Source organism: Podarcis tiliguerta (genome assembly GCF_965153285.1).
Source record: "Podarcis tiliguerta genome assembly, chromosome: 11".
Taxonomy (NCBI): domain Eukaryota; kingdom Metazoa; phylum Chordata; class Lepidosauria; order Squamata; family Lacertidae; genus Podarcis; species Podarcis tiliguerta.
This window is the reverse complement of record NC_139544.1, coordinates 601,214-615,592: the sequence shown is the minus strand read 5'-3', so window position 1 is coordinate 615,592 and position 14,379 is coordinate 601,214. Positions and strand designations below refer to the sequence as shown.

General features: G+C 40.5%; 1 protein-coding gene across 4 annotated transcripts in view; it reads right to left on the bottom strand.

The window, feature by feature from the left end:
- Positions 1-14,379, bottom strand: part of PIP5K1B (phosphatidylinositol-4-phosphate 5-kinase type 1 beta) — a gene marked incomplete at its 3' end in the record, with an annotated part of 100,694 nt that overhangs the window by 49,667 nt on the left and 36,648 nt on the right. For all 4 annotated transcript variants that reach the window (XM_083403457.1, XM_083403459.1, XM_083403458.1 and 1 more), the window contains exons 4-6: positions 13,350-13,480; positions 4,034-4,151; positions 3,290-3,442 (exon numbers count right to left, since the gene is read on the bottom strand). In XM_083403457.1, the coding sequence (XP_083259583.1) occupies positions 3,290-3,442; positions 4,034-4,151; positions 13,350-13,480 (402 nt within the window). The remainder of the gene's footprint in view (positions 1-3,289; positions 3,443-4,033; positions 4,152-13,349; positions 13,481-14,379) is intronic.

Sequence of the window (14,379 nt, the reverse complement as noted above, 5' to 3'; positions counted from 1 at the left end):
TGTGAGTGAAGCCGTTGGGAATCTCGTACTTCCAGCAGGGTCACCCAAGGCAGTAAGGTCAAAGGGAAGGAGCAAGACAAAGAATGATCCAAGAAGTCCTCAACGGCAGAACAGGCGGGTGATGACAAGCGATATGTTACAACAGATGGGAAGGCGGGTGAAGGCTGCAGCAGATAGGATCTACTGGTTCGTCATGACTACTCATGCCATTGGAACAGAGCCCTACTGCAAAGACTGTGTGTTGATCAGCGTGCACTGATCTACACATATAAAACAAATTCACACACAGGCGTCTTCCAAAAACCCAACCCAAACCCCCAAAAGTCCCATGGCGACCGGCAAATTGTAACAGGGGCAGGATCATGAAATCTGGAAGCCCCTAGTCATGAACTGGCACATGGGAGGTGGATACAGATTCAGTCATTCTGACTCAAGGAACAAGGCAGTTGAGCCCCTCAGCAGCTGTATCCAGGACCGAGCAGCCCTTTTTAGGATCCACTCTGCTTACCCTGAAAAGGGGGAGGGGCTAGAAAAGGTGCCCTAAACATAGTCTGCCTCCCTTTTTCCCTGACTGGATTACCACGCCCAGTGGGGTCACCACCTTGCGTTCGTAAAAGACAATTGAACTTTGGAACATGGAATATACGGACTTTGTCAGATAACACAGATAACAGGCATCCTGTTTTCACAGAACTGCCATCACTGCAAGAGAGCTGCGAAGTTTTAACATCAATATTGCAGTGCTTCAACAGACTCGAAGAGCAGGCGAGGGACAACTGAAGGAAGAAAAAGGAGGCTACACATTCTTCTGGAAAGGTCTATTTGAACAAGAACATCGAATACATGGGGTAGGCTTCGCTATCAAAAACAACCTCGTGAAGCTCCTGTCAGAAGTCCATACCGGCATTAATGAGTGACTCTCAACCCTTTGAATAAAGCTCACCAAAAACCAACAGGCTACTATTATAAGCACTTATGCACCAACACTGGATGCTGATGAACACATTAAAGAAAAATTTTACTCTCAGCTGGATCAGAGACGCCTAAGGAAGATACAATTATCCTCCTGGGTAAGATTTCGATCTGCGGCCTGGGACTATTGGGAAAGAAGGAATTGGCAACAGCAACCAGAATGGAATCTTACTTTTGAAGATATGTGCAGCACACAACCTTGTTATTACCAACACACTCTTTTGACAGAAAAATAAATTTAAAACTTCGTGGAGGCATCCTCGGTCAAACCACTAGCACCTTTTAGACTATGTTATTGTCCGTGCTAAAGATCGCCATGATGTGCTCTTTACCAGAGCTATGATGAGCGCCAACGACTGCTGGACAGATCACTGACTAATACACTCCATGATGGCTATCAAGATTATACCTCAACGCAGGCTTCAAGGGAGGAAACCAAGGCACAAAATGAACACTGAAGCCCTTCAAGATCCCATTAAGTGAGATTGCTTCCAAACAACTCCCCCCCCCCCAATTTTTTATTAATTTTCCAGATTTAACACCACACAAAATAACTAATAACAAAACATACAAAAAATAAAAACATACATACAACACTTCTTACAGTTAAAAATACAGATTACATTCCATTGCTGAGTGACTTCCTCAAATCCTTCCTGACTGATTTTCATCAAATCTCATTTTAGCAATTTTTCAATATCCACTTTCTAATAAAATTAACCTGTTCAAATTACTAACTTCCTTTCTTTTCATAATATTCTTAATCCATAATCTTATACATAATCAACATAATTTAATCCTAAACCAAACTTAATACTTGAAAGTAATTCCACTTATGTTATATTATAATATTTTGCTAAATATTCCTTAAATTACTTCCATTCTTCTTGATGCTCCTCTTCTTTCTGCATATACAATTCAATGTATCATATGCCTTCATTATATATCTTTAGGTGCCTTGGGCTGATTAACATTCCATGTCCTTTTAAATATGTTTGTGATAGGAGGGTTATTGGTTTGGTAGATAATGTAGTGTGTGCATGCCCAGTAGATGACCTCCAAACCTCTAAATATCTTCACAGAAGCTTATGAAAAGTTTGACTTGTTGCTCAACATCCAAAAAACGAAAGCGTTGCACCAACAAGTACAAAATAACCCCTCTGCAGTGCCACAAATCCAACTCAATGGTGTAACGTTGGAAAATGTTGATCACTTCTCCTACCTAGGCAGTTATCTTTCCACAAGGGTCAACACTGATGCCGAAATCCAGCATCGCCTGAGCTCTGCGAGTGCAGCTTTCTCCCAATTAAAGTGCAGAGTGTTTGAAGACCGGGACATTTGCAAGGAAACCAAAATGCTTGTTTACAAAGCTATTGTACTACCAACCTTAAGGTATGCTTGTGAAACATGGACTACTTATAAACGCCATCTTCAACTCCTCGAAAGATTCCATCAACGGTGTCTCCAAAAAACCTTACACATCACTTGGGAAGACAGGTGAACTAATATCAGTGTACTGGATGAAGCAAAGATCCCCAGTGTTGAAGCAATGATTCTTCAACATCAACTTCGTTGGACTGGTCATGTTGTGCGGATGCCTGATTATCATCTTCCAAAGCAACTACTCTAATCCGAACTTAAGAATGGAAAGTGTAAAGCTGGTGGTCAACAAAAGAGGTTTAAAGGCTGTCTCAAGGCAAATCTAAAAAAAATGTAGTACAAACACCGACAACTGGGAAACACTGGTCTGCGAGTGCTCCAGTTGGAGAACAGCCTTTACCAAAGGTGTTATGGACTATGAAGACACTCAAACTCAGAACGCAAGGGAGAAACATGCTAAGAGGAAGGCACGCTTGGCAAATCCACACTATTATCAACTCCCACCCGGAAACCAATGTCCCCACTGTGGAAAGACGTGTGGGTCCAAAATTGGCCTCCACAGTCACTTACAGATTCATTGTTAAAACAGTGTTTATGGAAGACAATCTTACTCGGCTACAAGTGACTGCCAAAGAAGAAGTTTAGTTAAGTACAACACCACAAATGCACAGTTGATTTATCAGCATCATGGCAAGCCATACCAACAGTTATGGTTAAAAGTGTTCATTTATTAACTCAGAATTTTAAAGAAGTTCTCATGCGTGTAGCAAATAAGAGCACAAATACAAAGGGGGAAAGCAGTATTTAAAATTTATCATGATTATGGTAAAGTGTTAAGTAAGCTATTAAAAAGCCAAGTTAAAATTCACACACAGCCATCACACAACCTCCCCAAAAGAAACTAAACAGGAAGAGCCTGGAATTTGAATTTATTTACCATGTAGTAGCCAGGCAACAGCTTCTGAAGGAACTCTGCTTCTTTGTGTTGAACTGTTTTGATTATGAACTCGTCATCACTAGTGACAAAGAACAAGGATCCACTGGCACCAGGATTGGATAGTTCTATTAGAGGTTCACTGCAAATAGAATACTGAACACGGAAAAAGAGAAATTTAATGCCACTATGGGTAATGGAACAGATTGCTACACAGGATCTTAATATGGCAAGGCAAGCTGTCCAACATGCATTGTCCCCTTGCTACAGGAAATCCTTTCTCTGCATAACAGCTGATTTATCTGCTACAGCTGATCTACACATAAAAAGCCTGCTGTGGACTGTTTTTTCTGACACTGAATGTATGTGCAAGAGTGCAAAAATCTTGAGGGATTTTAACTATGGAGCTCTGTGCTTTTCTAGTTCAAGGTTACAACATATGGAAGCAAATATCTATATACTTTGCTAGACAATTACAAGGCAATTAGCAGATGGAGGTCTCTAAACTACAATTCAATCAGCAAAATCCACAGGAGTATTCAATTTCAATTACAATATTCCAGTAGAAATAATGACTCAAGCAGTTGCTGAGCTATCAATTAACACATCGGGTTTTAGGGCAACCAATTATAAGCTGAAGAATTAAATGCATGGTCAAGAACTACAATTATTCATAGCACATTCTATAGAAACAGAAAGCTATTCCATACCACTCCTATTTTTGTAGGGGGGGATGTAAATTCTTACCAAGTAGTCATCAGGTTTAATACCAAAAAGTTCTCTGAAGTAGCGGAAGGCTAAAGGAGCATATGTCTTAAATCTGAAGTCAGGATAATGATGAGCAGGGGTCAAATTGCTCCCTTCACTGAATTGAAAAGAGAAATTTAAAGGTATTACACAAATTCGTTAAGAACAGAAATCTTACTATAAATATGAACCTTTTAAAAAAAACTGCCCCAAAAGCAGAGTGCAGAGCTGAAGCAGGCAGGAGCAAGCCCACATGACTAAACAGGATATGAAGTTTCAATACATTCTCAGACAATTTTAGCTTAATATGCTTCTCTCCTCTTCTAAAAAGAGACTAAGCCATTTCTCCACTGTAGGTTGACAGGTGGGGCACAGGTCACTGTAACTAGGGACTGGCAGTTATTGCAAGCTCCTTTGAAGTCGGTTAGCAGATGTTGTTTGAATTCAAACTGTGCCCACACAGAGGCAAAGCAAGCTCCATGGGAAAGCCGTTAGTGCAGCAATTCCAGTGGGGCTCACTGTCAGTGCAGATCAGCTAATCTGCATGTTAGTGGGCCCTACTTGCAAATGAACAACGGGGAGCTCCAATTGTTCCTTGGAAGCCATGTCTTCACCTGCCTCACACTTGATGTCACCTGTGACATCCGGGGGGGGGGGGCATAGTCTTGGGAAAACAGCCTCTGTAGACTCCCCATCCCTGGGCTTAAGGCATTAACACAGCATGCCAATATTTTTTGCTGATGGAGCATTAAGCACTGTTGAAAAATATCCTCCACGATAACTCAGGCTCTTATCTGACAAAAGGTGTTAATTTTTGTGATCGTGTATTGCTTCAGGAGTAAATGAAGGAAACCCAGTGGATTTACCCTAGCCATGCCAAAGGCTACATCTTTAAATCACTGCAGAAGGTAGTGCCTGTGTACCACTGTAGGAGTATGATTTCTAGCCCAGTAGAATGGAGATATCCATGCACATCTGAATTCCATGAATGTGTCCTGAAAATAGTTCAAGGAAAGCAACTGTGCCTCAAACTAACAGAAGGCTGTTCAGTTCTTGTTCTGGCTTGGACTCGACCGACTTTTGTAACAACACCACCAAAAGAAAAGAAAAAGAAATTGCAAAGTAATTTTTTTCATGCTCAAAAGAACTAGACTTCTTTTTTGTGGAACTTTTTGATATGAATATGATACATCATTAAAGCAGCCCACATTTGTCTTTGAGTATAGGGGTGGAGCTATGCTGTGTTTTTATAGAGGTTGCCCAATTCTGCATCAAATGCTGTAGTAGCCAACAGGTGAGGAGTGGCGAGAGAAAAAAGACTCTCAAATGGTGCTAGAAAACAGTGAACTGGGCAGGAGTGCAGAAAGAGCACTGTGTGTTTCAGGTGTGAAATTCTTCTTCAGAGTCAATGGAAAAAAATCAATTTCCTAACTTGGAAATATGGTGCTCTTTTACAAACCAATAAAGCAAGATGAGCACTGCAACCCCAGAGTCATCCGTGAGTGGACCTAACGGTCAGAGGTCCCTTTACCTTTATACATGGCCTACTATTACAACTTATAATATCACAATTAAGTGAACAAAGCAAATCAGGACAAATGCAGCCCCCCTTCAGATATTAGAAGAATCAAATCTAATGCAGACGCGTGAGACCAGTTTCTCATCCTGGGTGAGCTCACACAGCTTGGGCAGAGTTGCAGAAGTACAGCACCGTCATGAAGGAACCCTTCCCAAACCCTTGTGATTACGGATGAAATTTAGAGAGGGGTGGAGGAAGAGGAGAAACTCACAGATAATAATTATTATTATCACAGATAATAATTGTCATCTACTTGGGAACTCTTTAATATTTGCGCTATCAAAAACTAAATAACTGGTCCTCATCATTTATTTCAAAATTCAAAAACTGCAACCATTTTATTGCTGGATGGCAAGGCAAGCAAGGCAACAACATCCTTTCATCTAGGGAAGGTTGCAAAGAAGATGAGAAACTATTTGCATAATATCCCAAATGCAGCTTCAAGGCAAAAACCTAATGCAAAGCAAGCACTCAGTCGTATTTGTGTGCCATGGTAACTATCAGTCAACAAGTGTACTGCGTATATCCAAAATACATTCATGCCATTTTCATTTGAACCTACTTTTCATCCATGGGCAGCGTATAAATAATAAATTATTATTATTATTATTATTATTATTATTATTATTTCCTTTTGAAAGTAAATAAAGGAATTCAGAGTTTGCTTATTGTTATCACTCGGATTTGTTAGTCTCTTATTATCCAAAGATCTCCAAGTGTCTTACAATACTCTTAAAAACACAAAGAAATGCATTTATAAACGAAACATAGAAAACAACAGCCCACATATCAGCCACAGGAAGCTTTGAAGGAAGCTTTAAATAAGGTGGGGGGGGGGGGAGAAGTCTTTACCAGATGTTGAAAACATGTCAGCGAAGGGGCACCTTGGAACCTACTGAGAAGTGCATTCCACAGACGGAGAGCCCCAATGGCAAAAGCCCCCTGAGCCTCCCTAAGAGGCGGGACCTAGAGAAGGGCCTCATACAAAGATCTAGGGTTTATAGTGTGAGAGGCATTCCAGAAGATATCGGGGTCCTGAACCAAAAAGAGCTTTAAAGGTCAAAACCAGCACTCTGAATTGGGCTCAGAAGCTTTAAGGCAGCTAGTGTATTTGGAACAGAATTGGTGTTTTGTGATCTATTTGTCTTGAACCTGTCACCAGCCAGGCAGGTGCACTCTGCCCTAACTGGAGCTTCTGACCCATTTTGAAAGGCAGCTTCTTGTACTGTGTGTTGCAATAATCCAACCTGAGAACATAGATTACTGTGTCCAAATTATCAGCATCCAGGTAGGGCTGTAATTGCGCCAGCAGGCTGACCTGATGGAAAGCACTCTTGTCACTGAGGCCACCTGCACATCAAGTGGCAAGAGCAGATTCAGGAGAACTCTCAAATTACGAACCTTTTTCTAAAACAGTCTGTCAGGGCCAATGAGGCCACTGCCTGGGGCAGACCTCAGAGGGGTACAGTACTGACCTTTGAGGGGCACAGTGATATAAAAATTAATCTTTGTCGTATCTTATAAATGTTTGATAACATTTTAATTCCATTATATATTTTGATGAATTTTATCATTTTTGAAGTAATTCATACATTAGAATTGTTTATGTATATATGAAATAGACCACAGAGTTGACTGGAAGTTATATACACACACAAAGTGAAAATGCACTTAATTTAAAATTTTACAGTCATAGCTTATTTAGAAAATGTATTCATTTTTCTAGTGAGCTATGGATGATTAAAAAATGACCATCTGGAGCTCAATTTGGCAACAAAAGGCAGAAAAAGCTGGCTTCCGGGTTGAGCGCGCCTGGCAAATGGCGGATTTCCTCCGTCTCGGAGGGGACTGCTCACCGAAAGGAAGGGTCTGACCGCCTATGGCGAGGCGGAGACCCGCAAAAAACCACGGTCGGAGGAAGACCGTGGGCTTGGGATCCAGCTTGTGCCATCAGCGCCTCCCCTACTCGCGGGGAGACCCGGTTTCGGGGCTCCGGAGCGACGTGGGGTGAGCGGCGCGGCACTTCGGATCGATCGCTGCTTTCGGGGAGTGAAGCCGCACAGCTGCTGTCAGGAAGCGCCAACTTTTCCTGTGGACATTTGGATCAAAGAAACTTTTTTAAGTAATGGAAATTGGATTACAAATTACTGGAATTCGGCATCAGATGGAAGGTTAAAACAAGAAGCCCACCTTCCACTTTGTAGAAAGATCAAGGCAAAAGTGAGAAAACTGGAGCCTTTAAAAAGCACTTTGTAAAGAAATAAATCTGTCACCTAAGCCCTTTAAACCCCCCCTCGGAAGCAGGGGAAGAGGGGGAGATTGTTTCAACAGTTTATAGCCCTGCAGAGCAGGGTAATTTGACTTTATTTTTTACCGTCTCGAGCCCGGGATCAGGCTGCCAAAAGGAGAAAAAGAATTCTTACAACTAGAAAATAACTATCAAGAAGGAACGGATTAAGGGAGAATTGAATTTTCTTGTCTCTCTTTTTTTTTTTTTTTTGGAAAGGAAAAAGGGAGCTGAACTATATGTTATTGAAAGGTGGATGAAAAACAACTAAAGGAAACTGTAACAGACTGTTGTGGACTGCTACAGAAACGCATATTGGATTGTCATATTGTTATACTTTTGGATGGAAATCCCCTACACAGGCTGCAATCCTGCAGACTGTATTCAGTAACTGACCTTGACAGCAAGATAACATTGAAAGAACAGGCTTGGGAATATGGCAGAAAAAATAACAGCTCTGTTTGAAGAATTTCAAAAAAAACTGTCTATTCTGGAATTTGGTATTTCTGATTTGAAGGAAAACGTACACAGCTTGGCTCAACAAGCAAAAAAATTAGCAAACCCGGCTCAAGAAATGGAATTAACTCAACAAGGATGGATATCTGAGAAGAATATGGATCAAACAGAACAGGCTCTGTCTTTGCAAGAGAAACCGTCTGTGGAAATTACAGTAATAGAGCCTCAAATTGATGGACAAAAAATGGACTATGAGAGTAAAGAGCTTAAAGGACAGATTTGGAAAAGTAGTGCCACATTTGGACTGAGTGATTCAGGTTGGATAAGGTACATTTTGGAGAATGGCACTTTGAGAAAGTTTGAAGAAGTGAAATTTAGTAACTTTAAAGAGAGTGTGGAGCAAGCTTTGGACAATTTTCTGGTCTACAAAAGGAATTATAGAGTTTGGGCAAGCTTGTCCAAGAAGGTTAAAGGAGACGTTGAGGGGAAAGTGCCTTGGGACTTAATTTTAGGCTCGAAAAAGACTCTGCGGACAGGCCAGGAAGATGATTTAAAGGCCTCGGATATAAGACAACCTGGCTGATTGATTGACTTTATGGATTGGAAAGACTTTAAAAATTGTAGAAAGGACTGGCAGTACCCGAAACCGGGGGGAAGAGATGGTGGGATAAATTGGAAATTTTTAAGTAAAATTAAATGTAACATGGTTTGAATAAGTATTTTTGGGGGATGATGGAAGGAATCTATTTGGTTTCAGGGATTAAGATAAGGAAGAGGAAACATTAGGATATAAGGGCATATTATTATAGGGTTTAAGATTAGAAGATTTAAGGTTAATTTTCTTTTTCTATTATTATTTCTCTTTTTAAAAGGGATAAAAGTAAATAAGTGAAAAAGCAGTAAAAGCTGGATGGAATTTGCCGACTAGATTAAAAACTGGTATACAAAGAGGGAGGTGGGAGGAGGTCGAGGAAACAAGTCAAAAAAGAAGAAATTTGAAACTTTGTGCTGTTTGGATGTTTTTGTGTTTGTTTTTTGGGAAAGGGGGAGGAGGGTCTCTTTTTGGGTTTTTTTTTTTAAATTTCTTTTCTTTTTTACTATTCTTTTCTCTTTCTCTTTTTCTTGTGGAGTTGTTTTTGTTGTGGTGTTATGTTATTGGAAAATCAATAAATATTATTTAAAAAAAAACAAAAGGCAGAAAAAGCTAAGGCGTAAGCAAAGCAAGGAAGTCTTCCTGAAATACCTTTGTACAAAGAAAGCAATTGAAAAACATGAATATGTCTATATTCCTGTTGAAACCAGCACTGAGGGAGCAGAATGTGGTGCTCCTACTACCACTAAGACAGAAGTTTCACAAATTGGAGATATTTCTGGAAAAACACGCAGAGGAAAACGAGGATGTCAAGAAGTGAGAGTACTGCAGAATCTGCAGAAGAAGATGGTATTGTGCCTAACTTGAATTAGTTACCCTGCTAACTTGGCTAACTATTGCAGTGATAATTTATACATTGTCCCATGATTTCCCCAAAGACTAAAATCAGAAGATTTTCTACAAGAGGAGACTAGCAAATGATGAAGAAGTGTGTCATCCATGGTTCAGCCTCAAAAGATGTGGGTTGTTGTTTTTTGCTGTAAGTTGTTCAGCAAAAAAAAAAAAGTGCCTCAACTGTACAAGAAACAGGTTCAAAAGACTGGAAGAACATTCTGTATTCACCCGAGAGGAATATTGACGATTTAAAAAGCTATCAGACCTGGATAACTTGAATTGTACTTATCTAAAGGAAAAACAATTGAAGATATTTACCAACAGAAAATTAGGCAAGAAGAACAATAATGACAACAAATCTTGGAATGTTTGATTGCTTTGCTCAGAATTTTTTGCATTGCAAAACTTGACATTCCGTGGTAGAACTGAAAAGTTGTACAGTGCTAGCAATTGAGTTTTTTGAAGTTTGTCCTATCTAGTCTTTTTTGATCCTATTATGAATTAACATTCGTGCAGAGTTAAAGATCATGAAACAATGGTTTACTACCTAGAAAAAAGATATCCAAAATGAGCTTATACAGCTTCTAGTAAAAATTTTAGCACATGCAAACTCAGCCAAATATTACTCAATAATTCTGGACTGCACACTTGATGTTATTCATATTGAACAAATGACAATTGTTGCTGTAATCAAACCATCAGGGAATGAGATGTCCGAGCCTGACGTTATAGTAAGAGCATTTCTTGGAGAATACAGGTACCTTTATAACAGAAACTTCTTGGACAACTTGAGCAAATGGGACTATCAATTGAGTACAGTGGTACCGCGGGTTAAGTACTTAATTCATTCCGGAGGCCTGTTCTTAAACTGAAACTGTTCTTAACCTTAAACTTTAGCTAATGAAGCCTCCCACTGCCGCCTCACCGACACCACGTGATTTCTGTTCTCCTGGAGAACAGGCGAAGTTCCTGGAGAACAGGCGAAGTCCCGGCAGACTGGAGGAGGGCAAATGTTGTCCCTATTTTCAAAAAGGGGAAAAGAGAGGACCCAAATAATTACCGCCCAGTCAGTCTGACATCAATACCAGGGAAGATTCTGGAGCAGATCATTAAGCAAACAATCTGTGAGCACCTAGAAAGGAATGCTGTGATCACCAATAGTCAGCATGGATTTCTGAAAAATAAGTCATGTCAGACTAACCTGATCTCATTTTTTGACAGAATTACAAGCCTGGTAGATGAAGGGAACGCAGTGGATGTAGTCTACCTTGATTTCAGCAAGGCATTTGACAAGGTGCCCCATGATATTCTTGTAAAGAAGCTGGTAAAATGCGGTCTTGACTATGCTACCACTCAGTGGATTTGTAACTGGCTTACTGACCGGACCCAAAGGGTGCTCATCAATGGTTCCTCTTCATCCTGGAGAAGAGTGACTAGTGGGGTGCCGCAGGGTTCTGTCTTGGGCCCGGTCTTATTCAACATCTTTATCAACGACTTGGATGATGGACTCAAGGGCATCCTGATCAAATTTGCAGATGACACCAAACTGGGAGGGGTGGCTAACACCCCAGAGGACAGGATCACACTTCAAAACGACCTTGACAGATTAGAGAACTGGGCCAAAACAAACAAGATGAATTTTAACAGGGAGAAATGTAAAGTATTGCACTTGGGCAAAAAAAATGAGAGGCACAAATACAAGATGGGTGACACCTGGCTTGAGAGCAGTACATGTGAAAAGGATCTAGGAGTCTTGGTTGACCACAAACTTGACATGAGCCAACAGTGTGACGCGGCAGCTAAAAAAGCCAATGCAATTCTGGGCTGCATCAATAGGAGTATAGCGTCTAGATCAAGGGAAGTTATAGTGCCACTGTATTCTGCTCTGGTCAGACCTCACCTGGAGTACTGTGTCCAGTTCTGGGCACCACAGTTCAAGAAGGACATTGACAAACTGGAACGTGTCCAGAGGAGGGCAACCAAAATGGTCAAAGGCCTGGAAACGATGCCTTATGAGGAACGGCTAAGGGAGCTGGGCATGTTTAGCCTGGAGAAGAGGAGGTTAAGGGGTGATATGATAGCCATGTTCAAATATATAAAAGGATGTCACATAGAGGAGGGAGAAAGGTTGTTTTCTGCTGCTCCAGAGAAGCGGACACGGAGCAATGGATCCAAACTACAAGAAAGAAGATTCCACCTAAACATTAGGAAGAACTTCCTGACAGTAAGAGCTGTTCGACAGTGGAATTTGCTGCCAAGGAGTGTGGTGGAGTCTCCTTCTTTGGAGGTCTTTAAGCAGAGGCTTGACAACCATATGTCAGAAGTTCTCTGATGGTGTTTCCTGCTTGGCAGGGGGTTGGACTCGATGACCCTTGTGGTCTCTTCCAACTCTATGATTCTATGATTCTATGATTCTATCCTGAAGCAAAGTTCTTAACCCAAGGTACTATTTCTGGGTTAGCGGAGTCTGTAACCTGAAGCATATGTAACCCAAGGTACCAGTGTATCTGCATGGTTGAGGTTATTTATAATGGAAGTTACATGAAAGACAAAGAAAATGGTGTACAAAAGAGTCCTGGACATAAACTCACATGCCTTTTTTATTCCCTACCATGTACAAGGAATACACTATTGTTTCAGAGTATAGTGGGATCTGTTGTATTTCTCAGCATAGTATTTCCAGATATTACTATTATGAAATAAAATGTTCTGTTATGGTTATTAAAGATAGCTGCACAGGGATAAGGTAAAGTTTAGTAAGTAGAAAATTATCTGCAGGTTTTGCTTTTGTGTAATTTTTTGTGTGTAAATTACTTCATCAAGTCAAACACCATTCTATTGTCCTAATTGCATTCCAAAGTAGTTGAATAGCCTGACAGCCAGTCATGTTGACTTTCTAGTCTCCCTGACTTCTCACAGATTAATCTTCTTCCTTAAAACGGATTCCAACTATAGATAAAATAAACAGCTAAACTGCAGTCACACCACCACATGTATTTTTTTTTTTTTTAAGGTTAGTACAATACTATGTTCTACTAAACATCAACTGCTTAATAGTTTTCTAGGTAAATCTTCTAAGAAATGTTATTACTTTCAATGAATCTTTCATTTTATATGGATTCATGCTCTTCCTTCTGTTCACAAAGCAATCCTCTTTCCACTGTACTAAAGAAAAATTATATCCCACTTTTAAGGATACTTTTAAATTAAGCCATACTTGAGAAGTGATAAATATGTAAAAAACCAGCATCAAGGTTGCTGATGCTAGACTTAGACTAACGTTACCAGGATTCAAATCCATGCACAACCACGAAGCTTAAAAAGTGATCCTAGGCCAGCTGGTTTATCTCAGGCAAATCTATTTCACATGGTGGTTTCAAAAGTTTATTTTTTTTAAAAAGGGAGGGGGGCATGTATACTACCCTGAACAATGTGGAAGAAAGGCAGGATAAAAATGGAATAAAGCATTAGGCACACAATTTTTAGGTGGAAAATTAGCCACCCTTACCTGGGAAGAAACACACTTTCCACTACATAGAAGTCTTGCATAAGTACATCTCTGTCTGGCTTGGATGTGAGGTTCCCCACTGTGTATCCTATTCCCAGTTGTATGGCACCTTTAATAGCTGAGGATGCAGTCTGCAAGGAAAAACAAAGAATTTTAAAATATCAGCTTGCTGTAAATGGGTTCTCATGACACACATATGTACATTATAAAGAGATTCAAACCATATTTGAAACTTGGCATCCCACAAAGTATGCAGAAAAATACTTTCAGACATCATCGGCTGCATGTTCTAAAAACCTCTTCCAAGTAAGAAAAACACCAGCACCACCAGATCATGTACAAGCCTTCCTGAGTCAGTATTAGCTCCTTCTATAGCAGGGGCTTTCTAATAGAAAGAAAGAGACTTTCGAGGAACCAGAGGAACTTTCAGCAACTTCTATTAATCTTTACACTGTTCTGGCAGGAGATGAGAGGGCAGAATTTCTGGATCTTACCGCCTCATTTATCTGGCTCAAACACCCTAAAATGGAATAGTAGCCTTGTAATTCCAAAGCCCTCTCTTTCAGCTGCACCTGTTTCTATTTGACAGAAGGTGCTTAGGACCCCTAAATTATGCCTATGAACATTAGCTGTGGGGCTATAAAAGCAAAAGGAGAGTAGACAAGGTAGCCAATAGGCAGAAACATGGTACCCAATGTGGTGTAGTGGTTAAGAGCGGTAGACTTGTAATCTGGTGAACCAGGTTTGCGTCTCCGCTCCTCCACATGCAGCTGCTGGGTGACCTTGGGCCAGTCACACTTCTCTGAAGCCTCTCAGCCCCACTCACCTCACAGAGTGTTTGTTGTGGGGGAGGAAGGGAAAGGAGAATGTCAGCCGCTTTGAGACTCCTTTGGGTAGTGATAAAGCAGGATATCAAATCCAAATGCTGCTTCTTCTTCTTCTACCCTCCAGATGTTGTTGGACTTCAAATCCCATCAGTGCCAACTAGCACAACCAACGGCTAGGAATGATGGAAACTACAGCTGAACAA